We start from the raw sequence: 14,415 nt of genomic DNA, 5'->3' as shown, positions 1-14,415 counted from the left end.
ACCTGGAGATCTCTGCCTGTGACTTATAACTAGAAGTCAGGAGCACTGCTAGGATCAGCTCCAGGCCTACCTGACTCCAATTCTTTCCAATTCCTATCCCTATTTCCAATTCCCTATCAACACTTTTTTTGACCAGTACAAGTCGAATCACTGTGAGAAAAATCAGAGCTTTAAATGGTTTTAATGAAAGGTAATTATTTAAATCCACAGGACGGAAAACAACAGTAAAAATTCCCCTGCCACTCCTCCCACCAAAGGAATCCTCCATCAGTTACTCTAGAGTAGCAAAACACTATCCCTCCCTTTCCTTCCTGTTCCACTGCATTTTTTCCCTTTTAACAAATATTCCTTTTTCTCCCAAATAAGGTCACCTGGAAAAAAATTCCTGATAGACGTCAGCATCTATAGGGAAATAATAGAAGTATTATATAAAGGAAACTACCCCAGATCTCATTTATATTTACCTACACATTTTTCATATTTTACATATCTCATTCAAGCTGCAATAAAGTATACAGTTCCCTCTCAAGTCAGAAGAATAAGGTGAAAAACTTGACTACGTAGTTTTGCCCATTTAGAATTGGCTGGGAACCAACTTTTATTTTTAAATCTGGACCGTTCTCGATCACTGCCACACACACACTTCTACCTTAAAAAAAGAAAGAAAGAAGCCTTGTACCTTATTGACAGTAAATTTGGATCCTTGTTTGTAGCATAATGATGGCGGTGGGGCAGGAGAGGGGAGGGCGTGGAGGCTAAGGTGTCACGTGCAGAGAAGCTGCCAGTTGGACATGCGGACCTCCACTCACCAGCACCAGCTCACACAGCGCGTGAAGAGACAGGACAAAAGCAAACTTTAAATGCAACAAGTACTATTTCAGTTTGTAAAATAAGTTGTATAGGGCTTCCCTGGTGGCGCAGTGGTTGAGAGTCCGCCTGCCGATGCAGGGGACACGGCTTCGTGCCCCGGTCCGGGAAGATCCCACATGCCGCGGAGCAGCTGGGCCCCTGAGCCGTGGCCGCTGAGCCTGCGCGTCCGGAGCCTGTGCTCCGCAACGGGAGAGGCCACAACAGTGAGAGGCCCGCGTACCGCAAAAAAAAAAAAAAAAAAGTTGTAGAGTTCTTTCTATATTGTTAATGTGAACGTCGGCCAGTACCACCCTTTCAGAAAGCAATCTGAAAATGACCCTGAAAAATCTTCATAAGCTTCATTGGTTTTAATGCAAGAATCCGGTTTCTAGGAATCCAGGTGAAGGGAACAATCCAAAAGATAGAACAAAGATGTTGACGGTAACACAGGACAACTGTAAACGGTGTAAATACCGTAAAATGTGGCACGAGCGCCTCTTATCTGCTGACTTTGGCTGAATGTTTAACATAATCCTGAGTGATGAGAATTATTTTCACCAGTTTTATAAACAAAGAGACAGAAGCTTCGAGAGCTAAGGACCTCGCTTCAGTCACCTGCTAGTAGGGTCAGAGCCGGAATCGCATCCGGGCTGGACATCTGAGATTCACATCCTCTTCAGTTTCCCTCAAAGCTCGTGAGTTACAGACCACAGCACTTTCAGTGGATTATGCAGCCATTAAAGTATTTATAACAACAAAAATACTTACATTAAGTGAAGATATAAAAATTGTACATATAGGTAAGATCTAAACTGTCCACCAAAAACTGTACAGAAAAGAGAAATGAGCCAAAATGTTATTTAGTGGCGCCTTTCTCTGCGAGTGGGGATATAAGTAAAAAAGGAGGGGGGGCGGGGATTACTCTAACCTGAAGTTCTCATTTCTGTTTGTAATAGAAAAATATGTATTAAGAACCAGGTACAGAAAGGTTCTGGCAATCTATAACTAATCCCACTAGTTAGAGCCCTTTAGAATCAGTTCTCTTAAGGCAAACAGCCCCAGGCAATGAAAGCATTTGGTCCTTCTGTTTAGTTTTCTACGTTCTCTCGGGTGGCTCTGTCCTGATGAGAGGCTCCCAGTATCTTCCAGGTTAGCAATACAGTGGAGGCATAACCCAGAGTTAGAGAAGCTCGTTTAAGTTTATTCAAATTTGGATAGCAAAAAAAATTCCCCAAACACAAAACCACTCGTCACTATGAAAAGTATAATTCTAACAGAGCTTGAAGGTAGCTTTGAAGAGAATGAATGGTGAACAGAAGATGAGATGGGTGACGAGGAGAATGTGCCGAGACTCACAAGACCTGAGGGCATGTCTATCAAGTGTTGAAGGTGGGGCCGGTCTAGGCATTTCTGTGCAGAGGGGAGACTGACAGTAAGAGATCTGAGTACACTCATAAATTCTTACACTATAATAGTAGGTACAGCTGACTCTGTGAGTCGGAAATACTAACATTGGCTGGTTAATATTTTTAACATTTTCTGGACCTTCAAGTGCCTCTAGTGTCTGTGTTAACTGGGGAACTAAACATACTGTGCCAGGCAGCCTCTGAGAGAGGGTGGCAGCTCTTCCACAAGGCCACCCAGGTTCCCTCTGTCTTACTGCTCTACCACTCCCCAAGGATAACACTTTTCTAACGGTGAACACTGACTCACTAATACACCAGGTTCCAGCCTGAGGGGGGAGGGAAAGGGCAGGTGGAAGGACATGACACATCACCCATCTCACACCCCACTGACCAGAATCTGGGAGGGACCGTCTCCAGCCAGGTAATCCAGTACCAACGGAAGCTCAGGAGGCTCCATTTCTAATAGGAAGGAGGGGCAATGAGCATCTCTCATGGCTCAGTGACCACAACATAATCAGAATTTAACAATCATTCACATCCTTAGCATTAATCGGAGGCTGAACAATGGCCACCTGGAAGCAGGGACCCAGGGACTTCCCTGGCGGTCCAGTGGTTAGGACTCTGCGCTTCCACTGCAGGGGGCACAGGTTCAATCCTGGTCAGGGAACTAAGATCCCATGTCCCGTGCGGCGTGGCCTAAAAAAAAATTTTTTTTATAATTAATAATTTTTTTTTTTAAATAAAATGGAAGCAGGGACCCAGCATAAACGGAAGGATTCATGGTGATGTGAGTGGAAAGTCAGGTCTCCAGGCAACCCCTCCACTGGTCTGATTACATGTCACTTCCTCTTTTAAAAACTCCATTGCCTGAGTAACGACATTTAGACAGTACTTTGAGGAGAAAAACCAAATACCCCTCCACAGACTCCCAGCTCTATCTAGCATTCCTCTCTAACCTCCCCATTTGGACCTGAGAATCATCTTCCAAATGGAGACCCAAGAGTAAAAGCTTAAACTAGGAAACCCAGGTTCTGGTCCTGGTTCTACCAACTGGCCTGTGTGAACACGTACTCCTGGAAACTCAGTTTCTGTACCTATAACACGAGAACATGAACAAGATCAGAAAGACCTCTTCCAGCTCTAATCGGTTTTCTTTTATTTCTTTTATTTTTGGCTGCATTGGGTCTTTGTTGCTGCATGCAGGCTTTTCTCTAGTTGCAGCGAGCGGGGGTTACTCTTCATCGTGGTGTGAGGGCTTCTCATTGCAGTGGCTTCTCTTGCTGTAGAGCATGGGCTCTAGGTGCGCAGGATTCAGTAGTTGTGGCTCGCAGGCTCAGTAGTTGTGGCTTGCAGGCTCTAGAGCACAGGCTCAGTAGTTGTGGCGCACGGGCTTAGTTGCTCCACGGCATGTGGGATCTTCCCGGACCAGGGCTCGAACCTGTGTCCCCTGCATTGGCAGGCGTATTCTTAACCACTGTGCCACCAGGGAAACCCAGCTCTAATCTTAAATGCTCTAAATCTCAAGACTTTTCCTTGCCATTATGTCAATTCAAAACTTGTTTCTAAAGCAGTGATTAATAATGGGCATGAACACGGCAAGGAGCTCATCACAGAGCTTTGAGATTGGTTATGGTAGTTCTAGGAAATCACCAAAGACAGTGGTCTAATTAATATGTATAAAATAGATAACTAATGAGAACATGCTGTATGGCACAGGGAACTTTACTCAGTGCTCTGTGGTGACCTAAATAGGAAGGAAATGCAAAAAAGAGGGGATATATGTATACATATAGATGATTCACTTTGCTGTACAGTAGGAACTAACATTGTAAAGCAGCTACACCCCAATTTAAAAAAAAAAAGTTATGCCAAAGAAATATTATGCAAACATATGAATAACTATGTGTAAAACTGTTCTCAGTATTGTTGAAATTAGTGACAAATTGGATTTACCCTAAATATCCAGCAATAGAAGACTGTTAAAATAATATATGGAACACCTAAACAATAAAATACTATATAGCTATTAAATAATTTTTTTATAGAAATCTCTTTGCTTTATCTCTTGTTTTACTTTTGTATCAATATCTGGAAAATAATATATACAATGTTAAAAGTGTGTTTCTCTGGTGTTGGGATTTTGAGTAACTTTTATGTACTTCTTACTTACAGATAATGTATTTTGTAAATTAAAAAAACTATGTAATATAAAAATAGAAAGATCACTAAATATATGGAAACTTATTCTTAATAGCTGCTAATTAAGAAAAGTCACAGGGCTTCCCTGGTGGCGCAGTGGTTGAGAGTCCGCCTGCCGATGCAGGGGACATGGGTTCGTGCCCCGGTCCGGGAAGATCCCACATGCCGCGGAGCGGCTGCTGAGCCTGCGCGTCCGGAGCCTGTGCTCCGCAACGGGAGAGGCCACAACAGTGAGAGGCCCCGCGTACCGCAAAAAAAAAAAAAAAAAAAGTCACAAAAGTCACAAAAAAGAATTAATCTATTCTGTAAACCACCCCCCTTACTTGCTAAATAAAAGAAAAACTACTTGTTCTATGTAGTAGAAGTAAAACAAGAAAAAAGCAAAGACAGTGGTCTAGATATAAGTGAAAGAATGGAATCCTCATAATAATTTCACATAAACTATGACTCAATATACTAGGTAATGGTTTTCCCACTGCTTACACAGTGAATTTCACTCAAGATTTTGCTTGAAGAAAATATTTCAGTGCTAACAGATTTAAAAACCACCATATAAGGAATTATAATAGCCTGTGCTATTAAGGAATCTCTAGGGTAAGAATAATTTTCCCAAAGATACTACTTTATAAATAAGAGTCAAAAGGTACAAAGCAACAATTCAATTGTATCTATATAAATTGTCCCTTTTCCTTCTGGTATTTTAGGCAAGAGGGTTTGAGGAAATGTATTTCAAAGAACGGCCTTTAAATTTAATTTTATGATCTAGAGGGACATTAGAATAGTTTTATCTTTACAGTATGTAGCACCTGGAAAGAAAGGTTCTTAAAAAGAAGATAAACCTTCAGAAATACATCTTCACTGTCACCATCACCAAATCAGTCATCAGTCCTTAGACACAGAACCTTTTCTAAGTCCCTAAAAAACTCTAGGCCTCCAAACTAACCCAGCTGTCCTTCCACCTTAGGATCATACACTTTTCTTTCATGCCACGACTCTTCTCTAGCTTCAACATATACCGAGGCGACCATGGCTGTCTCTATTTAGGACCACTTCTTGTGAAAATTCCACACAGGTCCTCTGCCGAATGCACATACCCATAAACTTTACTTCATAAACCCAGAGCTTTCTTGAAAAACGATGAAATAATTTTAAAATAAGACACAAACTTGCATGAAAATATAGTCATCAAATTTATTATTTTCATTAGGTTGCCATTCTATGAAGAATTCCTAAGACTGATGTTTCTTGACATGCAAGAGTTAGCGTTAACAGCTTAAGTTACTATAAATACTGCTGCTTGGAAGCAGTACAACTATTTTAGAGTTTTAAGACTATAGACTTCCATTATTCAAACCTTATTCAGTGAATGTTAAAATCAGAAGGTTCTGAACAGCTGGTTAGGAAGATAGCCAAGATGCAGGAAAGACGTCTGTGCCTCCTTTTCAAGGGCAGCCAGCTCTTGAACTGTGGGTGCCAAGAGATCCACGTGGCCTTTATAGTTTCCACCTGTGTCACACACACGAATCACAAAGTGATGTGAGCGGCATGCCTGAAATAACGTGTCAGCAATGCTTTGGCTCAATTACATCAACTTAAACGTTGCTCCTAGCGATAAAGAGGTACTACTGAGCAAGTTATCTACAAAAGAAACTGAGTTCTAAAAGTGTTACATCAATTAAAATAAATGATTAGGCCTTCCTTACTAACAGCTGTCCCAATACCCCTACCAACCCCTCCCCTAGTCTCTTTTCCTTGGTTTAGAAACCACCAGTTTAGCCTGAATCTTTAAAAAATTTCCGGAATGAGCTAAGAGCATTGCAGGCAAAGGGAATAAATAGTATCCTGGGTTACCCCTTGTTCAAAATTACCATTATTCTCTTGTTTCCTAATAATTCCATACATTTTCAACTACTCTTATGACATTAACACCTCAAGAGAAACAGCTAAGCTGCTGTCCATTCACATACAGATCACACAATAAAAAATGCTGCAAGACAAGTATGAATAAAGTGCTGTAAGACTAATAAGGAGGGAACGATTAATATGCTAAAAATATACACTAAACATAAGGAAATGAAATACTCTCTTCTTAAACTGAAGCTCAAAAAAGGGACACATTCACATTTAAAACAGTATTAAAAGTAATTCAAAGCTTACCACCAGCAGCTCTTTTTTGACCATAAGTAACTTTCCCATCAAATTCATCCACTGGTACCTTTATATCTGGCTCAACCTGCGAAATGGTGCAGTTCAGATGTTCTTCTACCTCAGACAGCAACTAAGAAAGGGAGAGGAAATCGACAGAGTTGCGTTTTAACAGCATTAAATAAAACCAGGAAGGCTGTAATACTTAGTATAAATGGAAGTAAGATTTCTGAAGAGATGAACTCACAGGTTATAATTTATGAACTACCATAACATAATCACTCATTAATTCTCACAGTTCACAAATAGACAAGAGCTGATACGTAACTTTTACAGATAAATGCAGTCTATTCCTACCAATTTTAATAAGACTCTGTGAGCCTTACCTGCATCTCATTGTACCATATGGTACAGCCACCATCTTCCTTGAGTCTTGTGTTGTAACATCCTTTTCCACGGCTGCTACATACGTGGTACCAAACCTACGAAGATTAACATGTACGGAGACTGAAACATGCTAGATATCTTTGTTCTCAGTTAGTTTTTTAACATTTTCTGTCCTCAGAGCACAAGAAAAATAGATTGCAGGTATGGTCTGTCATCCAGTTACTACCACTATTAGTAGCTCACTAACTTGGTCTTTTGAAAGAGTTCTTTTTGAAAGGAATCCAAAGGTTTTTCTAAAACAGATGTCAATTATAGAAAGGAATTCTCAGATAAAAATGAGAAAAGTAAATACTGGAGAATGCTATATCAAGATTAGTATCAAAAATGAAGTTCAAATGTTTTCTATAAGATATTTTTTAATTTTTTTAAATAGATCTTTATTGGAGTATAATTGCTTCACAATAATGTGTTAGTTTCTGCTGTATACCAAAGTGAATCAGCCATATGCATACATATGTCCCCGTGTCCCCTCCCTCTTGAGCCTCCCTCCCACCCTCCCTATCCCATCCCTCTAGGTCATCGCAAAGCACCGAGCTGATCCCCCTGTGCGATGCTGCTGCTTCCCACTAGCTATCTATTTTACATTCGGTAGTGTGTATATGTCGATGCTACTCTCACTTCGCCCCAGCTTCGCCCCTCCCCGCCCAGCGTCCTCAAGTCCATCCTCTACGTCTACATCTTTATTCCCGCCCTGCCACTAGGTTCATCAGTACCATAAAGCAAAGAGCAAAAAGCAAAATGAACAAGTAGTTTGGGGAATGAGTGTGTGGGAGTTCCTTACTCTTGCAGCTTTTCTGTAAATCTGTATCAAATTATTGCATCAATTTATATCAAAATAATAAGTTAACCCTCTCTCCCATAAAAAGTCTACCATGGCATGATGCCAGAGAGGGTTTAAATACTTTTCACTGAAAATTATATGAAAGCTATTAGGGAAAATTACATTTCATATTTTTCCTTTCTAAACTTCATCCTACTAGTTGTCCATTCAATGAATGAAGAGAAAAAGATGCCATTAAAAAGTTAACTTATATTCCATACGCAACTGAATTCAATGTAAATGAAAAAATCAAACTGCTTTCATTTCCAACATCTAAAATGACGACACAAACAATGAATATAATACAGCACTGAAAAGATTACCTTCTCTTTTTCTGTTGCCACCAGGGAAATGGCCAGCCCCATCCTGAAAGATTTTAAAAGTCTTTATTAGACTTTATTCCTGAAGCACAGAAGCTTAAAAAGGACAAAAAAAAAAATGACCGAGTACCTTTCAGCTCTTCCTACTCTGCCGATTCGATGGACGTAGTTTTGCTTTTCATCAGGCAAGGTGACATTTATAACTGTAAACAAAAGCAATTACTACCAATTGACAATAGTTCCTAAAATTTTCAAACATATGTGATGTTTGATGTTCTGAGTATTTCAAACATATTAAATGGTTTCCCTCGAATTCCATAAAATTCAAACTGCAAGCATAAAAACTTTCTTTTTACCATAAGGAACACCATGGATATCAATTCCTCTGGCGGCTACATCTGTGCAAATCAAGAATCTTACATCTCCTTTCTAAAGAGAACAGAGAGGAGAGAAAGGACTTTATTAGTATATATACTAAAAAAACCCCCACAAATACCACCTTTCCACTCAATGCGACCTCTAACAACTAACGTATTCGTATCATACTAGCGGTCTAGTCATTCATAATTCACTGGAACAAGTATTGCACTTTTAAGTTGTAATTTGCTGAAATATGACATTTAAGGTGAATAAATCAATGATTGGATTCATCTTTGCTTTTTTCACATAAAAGTTCTTAAACCATTGCTAAAATTTGGCTTCATCTTTAGAGAGCCTGACTGGTAATTCAAAACATAAGACAGAATAAAATGTAAAAAACATAAGCTTTACTTTTACCCTTGTATTAAAATAATTCAGAATACTAGACATTTTACCTCAAGGTTACACTTTTTGTGACAACAGATAAAATCCTAAAGAGACTGGGCCCCTGGCGTTCTCACCAAGAATATACCAATTAGCCATCAGATGTCATTTGTGCTGCAAGGCACAGCAAAGTTAGAGATTTGGAGGGGGTGAGGGGCAGACTGACTTCTGGTCCAACAAAATGCCAGGATAGAGAAGGGTGGCATAAGTGCTGAAATGAGGCCATGTGATTATTTTAAATTAATTAAAAAATTAATTTAATTATTATTTTTGGCTACGTTGGGCCTTCATTGCTGCGCACAGGCTTCCTCTAGTTGCGGCGAGCGGGGGCTACCCTTTGTTGCGGTGCGCAGGCTTCTCATTGCGGGAGCTTCTCTTGTTGCGAAGCACGGGTTCTAGGTGCACAGGCTTCAGTGGTTGCAGCACATGGGCTCAGTAGTTGTGGCATGCGGGCCCTAGAGCATACGGGCTTCAGTAGTTGTGGCTCACAGGCTCTAGAGCACAGGCTCAGTAGTTGTGGCGCCCGGGCTTAGTTGCTCCATGGCATGTGGGATCTTCCCTGACCAGGGCTCGAACCCGTGTTCCCTGCAGGCAGATTCTTAACCACTGTGCCACCAGGGGAGTCCCCCGCCGTGATGTTTTAACATCCACACCAACTATGCTCAGCATGGAAACATAATCCAAAATTTTTAAGCCCAGTACTTCCTACCTTTTTTCATATTATGGGTCTGAGAGAAATGATATTTGTACTATACGCTGGGTAAACACACTGTGATAAATGATGAGAATGCTTGTGGGTGGAGGCCACTGACCTTGAGTTCTATATGGCTCAGCCCAACCCATCTACAACAAAAGCTATACAACCTGTTCATGAGCTGAAATCACTTAACTGTGACAGTCTATCCCAAATAATTCAAAATATATTTCATTCTACGAAACAGGTATTCTGATACCTGTCTGAATCTACAAATTAAGTTCCCTATGGGTATTGTTACAATTTATTGAAAAAAAAAAAGGCTCACAGACATGATTTAACTATCTAATGATACGTCTCTTAAAAATATCTACCTGAAAGAATTTAACTAAAACTTCCTTAAGTTGAAAATTCTTGTCAAGTAGTGTTGTGCTGATGGAGAACATGTAATTTACCATTTGACTGTTAAAGATGACAAAGCCCTGCTGTGATGAGGACGTAACAATAGGGCAGAAGTATTTTGTAATTTCTAGGACAAGAATTGCTTTAACAATATTAACTGGAACTGATTAAAACTAGATACAACTCCCCTCTTACGTCTGAAGGAAATGCAGTCAACTAAGTATCAGTACCTTGAATCTTTCCAAGTTTTGCTTCCTCTCATGAGGCTTTCTGTCACCATGAAGACAAACACATGAGAACTGGTGCCCCTTTTTATCAGGTCCTAGTGAAAAGCACATTCAACAGTTAACCTTGGAAAAGGTGACGACTAAGACTATGTCAAAAAAACCAGTAACATTTAGACTACCAGCTGGGGTATAATTCTACGGAGATCTATACCCCAACTTGTCATAAACCATGGTTAACACAATTTCTGTCATAGGTGAAATACCCTTAAAATGAACTCCACGGGCACTAAAACTGATTTGCTCTGAAGGACATTTTAAGTAACCTTTCCCAAACTGCCGTGGTAGTTTCTGCGTACACCGGGAACCTCACCTAACCCATGTAAAGCAAAGAACCAAAAAGTAAACAAAAGAAATTATTCTTGGAAGAAGCAAAACAGGCATCAGGAAGTTCATGCCCTTACTAAAAGGCCGCGACCACAAGCCTGCCCTCCTCGAGGTATTCTAAACAACTTAGTTATCTGGTTTCTTGGCCAAAGCAGATTAGAAGCAGCAAACTGGAAGGATGGAGAAGTGGTATTTTAGAGGCAAGTGCAGTGGTAGCCAATCCTAAAAAAGAAAGTCTTCAAGTAGACACAGTAACAAAAAGCAGTGCAGTTCAGACCAGAGTAGTAATAGTCACTGTGAGAATTCTTTCCATTTTGCTATATGTTTGAGAATAAGTGCTGGGAAAATAGCTAAAGTAAAAATAACCATTAACATTGACTATACTTGCTTTACCACATATCTATCCATCCCCTCTATCAACTCACTTTTATATTTTTGAAGCATTTCAAGGTAAACTGCAGGTATCAGTACACAGTTCAACATGCATAGCATTAACTAGAGTGCAGTATTTGTTCAGGGTTTTTCTCTTGTTGACGTTAAAGTTACATACAGGGAAATGTACAAATCTTAAGGGTACACTTTCTGAGCTTGGACAAATGCATACACCCATGTAGCCCAAAGCCCTATTAAGATACAGAACACGAATACCATCCACAAAGTACTTCACGCCCTTTTTCCCAGTTATCCACACTCCCACCTTCCTGGGGACAACCACTGCTGTGGTTTTTCTCTCATCGTAGATTAGTTCTGGCTCTTCTAGAACTTCACACAAATCGAATCAGACAGCCTTGTGTAAGAATTCTTGTGTAAGAATTCTTTCTTTCAGCATAATGCTTCTGAGATTCACCCACCATTTTTGGGCCCATCAGCAGTCCACGCCTGTTCCGTGCTGAGTAGTAGGTATTCCACTGTACAGATATTTTGCATTCTGTTTAGCCATTCTCCTATTAATGGCCTCTCAGTGTACAGTTTGGGGCCATTATAAATGAAGTGCTATGACCATCTTGCACACATCTTTCTTCAATATATATTCTCACTTACCTTGAGCCAATACTTAGGAGCTGAATTGCTAGGCCATAAGACAGCAATGTTTCATTTTATAAAAAACTGTGAGACCTTTTGCCTAAGTGACTGTACTTCAACAATGTATGAGCTCCGGTTTCTCCATATCCTCACCAAAATTTGGTGTTTTAAGTATTTTTGATCTAGTCACCCTGAGTGTACAATTGTATTACATTGTGGTTTTATTTTGCATTTCTCTAATGACTGATTATACTGAACGTTCTCTCAGGTTAGTTTATATATTTAACATTAATTATGAGGAGCATAAAATTATAATCATTATGTCTTCATTGTAGATTGAATATTTTATTACATAGTGACCCTTTTTATTTCTAGTAATATTTTTGCCTTAAAGTCTATGACATCTCCATTAATACAGTTAGACCAACTTTCTTTTAATTAATCTTTTAACTGACGCATACATATATTTTTTCGTTCCCCTTCCTTTCAATCTATCCACGTCCTCAGGTTTTAGGTATGTTTCTTGTAAACAACATACAGCTATATTTTATCCAGTCTAACAATCTATGCTCTTCATCAGAAGACTTCAGTCTGCTGATAAATACTATAGTGTTTATCCATACGCTCAGAGTTTTCCACCAGCCGTTATTACTCTATAATTTCCAACTGCTCTGTTTTTTCTCATTTTTCCCCCCTTCCTTTCTTACCTTTTTATTAGATTAAGGTATTTTTTTCTCAGTTACTGATTTAGAAGATATACATTCTATTATTTAATGATTACACTTGAAATTTTAACATTAATCAAAACCTTTACCCTTCTTCCAAATGATATAAGGGCCTCAGAATGCTCTGATTCATCTTCACTGTAGTGAAACTGTACCTATGTGGAAAATTACCTCATTGTCTTTCCTACACCGTTGCTTTAAAATCTGGGCATCCACGCTACCCTGCATCAACATGAGACTAACAACCTATTAAGTGAGAAAATCGACACCATTTATTTCAAGTGAGGACACATTACCTCCTCCTTGTTGCATAAAATACTGCTCCAAGTTGTCACAGTCGGTTTTGGTTCTACAGAAAATGATTGCTTGGTCCATCCTGTGCTCCTTGATTGCCCGCACGGCATACTCCCCCTTCAGGAGTTTAATAGCTTCAGACCACATCTCTTGAGTAACACAGTAACAACGAAAGAAAACACAGAATTTTAATCTGAAATTGTCATGAACACACATAATTACAGACTTACTGCTTCACTCACCTAAAAAGCTCTACTTTAATACAAGTATTAGAGACAAAACCAAGACATAAAAAGACAGGGTGAAATGGTGAGATAATCCACTTGCTCATTTATTTTTGTTTCTCTTAATGTTTTTTATGCCAGTTTATGGGATACAAAACACCTATAACCATACCTCTTAGAAGGGAAAATGCACATGTACAAACACACACACACACACACACAAATAAACAGAAATACATACCCACAGCAAAACTTTGTTCCTACCTCTCATTGAGAACTAATCATATTCTGCCTTGCATTAACTTCCCTAAATGCTCAATAAATGTTTACTCAATTACTTTAACCTCTTTAAAAAATAATAAATGTACTTTCTAAATCAATCTGAACACCAGAAAGGTCAAACTTCACTCTATGAAATAAATATTTTACGTCAAACCTAGTTAGTAACTTCTTAGTTGCCATCCTCCAAATGTCTATTTTTCAGTGTGAAGCTGGGCTATAGTTACTCTACAATCATATAATGCAAAATTTTAATTTTGTGATCCAACATATTTCTAAGGTCTCTCTAGTCGTCTCTAATTGTAGTAAAAACTAAGCAAAACCTTTACAAGGAAAAATACATGAGGCAGTAAAAAATGTTTATTCTATAAAATGCATTCCCAAACAGCGGGATGATTGATACATTATTATTCTGACTATCAGTGTCTGCTCCTCTCCAACAATAAGGCTGGCTGAGCATACACCTCATAAATTTGGAGCTACACATAAATCTGAGTTCAAAGGAACTGGCTTTAATCAAATTTCAGATAATTCACCTTTTAGATACTTGTTAAAAATCTACCAATGAATCCAATTATGAACAAAATGCAGTCTAACCCTTGCCAATGATCCACTTGAGACATGTGATATCAGACATGTGGCCTAACGGGTTTTAGATCTCTTCTAGGTTCTCTAAACACTATCCTTGTATCATGCTGCATCTTCATATATCTTTGAAATATTATGTACCTGATACAAACTGTCTCAATTCTGCATAGAAGTATCTTCATTGACTCAATTAATTTTAGGCTCTTTCAAAATTGATAAATATTTAATGATATGGAGTTTCAGTATGGGGAGATAAAATAGTTCTGGAGATGGATAGCGGTGACGATTGCACAGTAGGCATGTACTCAATGCTACTTAATTGTACACTTACACACAAAAAGAATCATCTCAGGATCACTTCTGTATCTTTCACAGGGTGGTAGCTAAAGACATGTTCCTTTGTTACTCAATTGCCAGATATGAAGAATCTACATGACGTTTCTCTTGGAATACAGGGCTAAAATACAACCTGTAGCCAGAGAAATTTGCTGGCTTCCTGGAAAAATGAGAACTGTATAATCCAAAGTATTTGTGATTTGGATGCCAGGAGACTAATACCTTAAATTCAGTGATTAATATTCCTCT

The 14,415-nt window shown here is 39.1% G+C and overlaps 1 protein-coding gene across 1 annotated transcript in view; it reads right to left on the bottom strand.

The window, feature by feature from the left end:
- Nucleotides 1-5,638: 5,638 nt before the first annotated feature.
- DDX1 (DEAD-box helicase 1) overlaps nucleotides 5,639-14,415 on the bottom strand; it is a 33,641-nt gene continuing 24,864 nt past the window's right edge. Inside the window, exons 19-26 of the mRNA XM_082851335.1 lie at nucleotides 12,742-12,888; nucleotides 10,317-10,408; nucleotides 8,543-8,615; nucleotides 8,317-8,389; nucleotides 8,190-8,232; nucleotides 6,986-7,081; nucleotides 6,612-6,732; nucleotides 5,639-5,960 (exon numbers count right to left, since the gene is read on the bottom strand). Coding sequence (XP_082707461.1) covers nucleotides 5,830-5,960; nucleotides 6,612-6,732; nucleotides 6,986-7,081; nucleotides 8,190-8,232; nucleotides 8,317-8,389; nucleotides 8,543-8,615; nucleotides 10,317-10,408; nucleotides 12,742-12,888 — 776 coding nt within the window. The 3' untranslated portion in view covers nucleotides 5,639-5,829. The remainder of the gene's footprint in view (nucleotides 5,961-6,611; nucleotides 6,733-6,985; nucleotides 7,082-8,189; nucleotides 8,233-8,316; nucleotides 8,390-8,542; nucleotides 8,616-10,316; nucleotides 10,409-12,741; nucleotides 12,889-14,415) is intronic.

The sequence above is a fragment of the Leucopleurus acutus genome (genome assembly GCF_964270905.1).
Source record: "Leucopleurus acutus genome assembly, chromosome: 12".
Classification (NCBI taxonomy): Eukaryota; Metazoa; Chordata; class Mammalia; order Artiodactyla; family Delphinidae; genus Leucopleurus; species Leucopleurus acutus.
The sequence above is the reverse complement of the archived record's forward strand: the minus strand, read 5'-3'. Positions and strand labels throughout refer to the sequence as shown.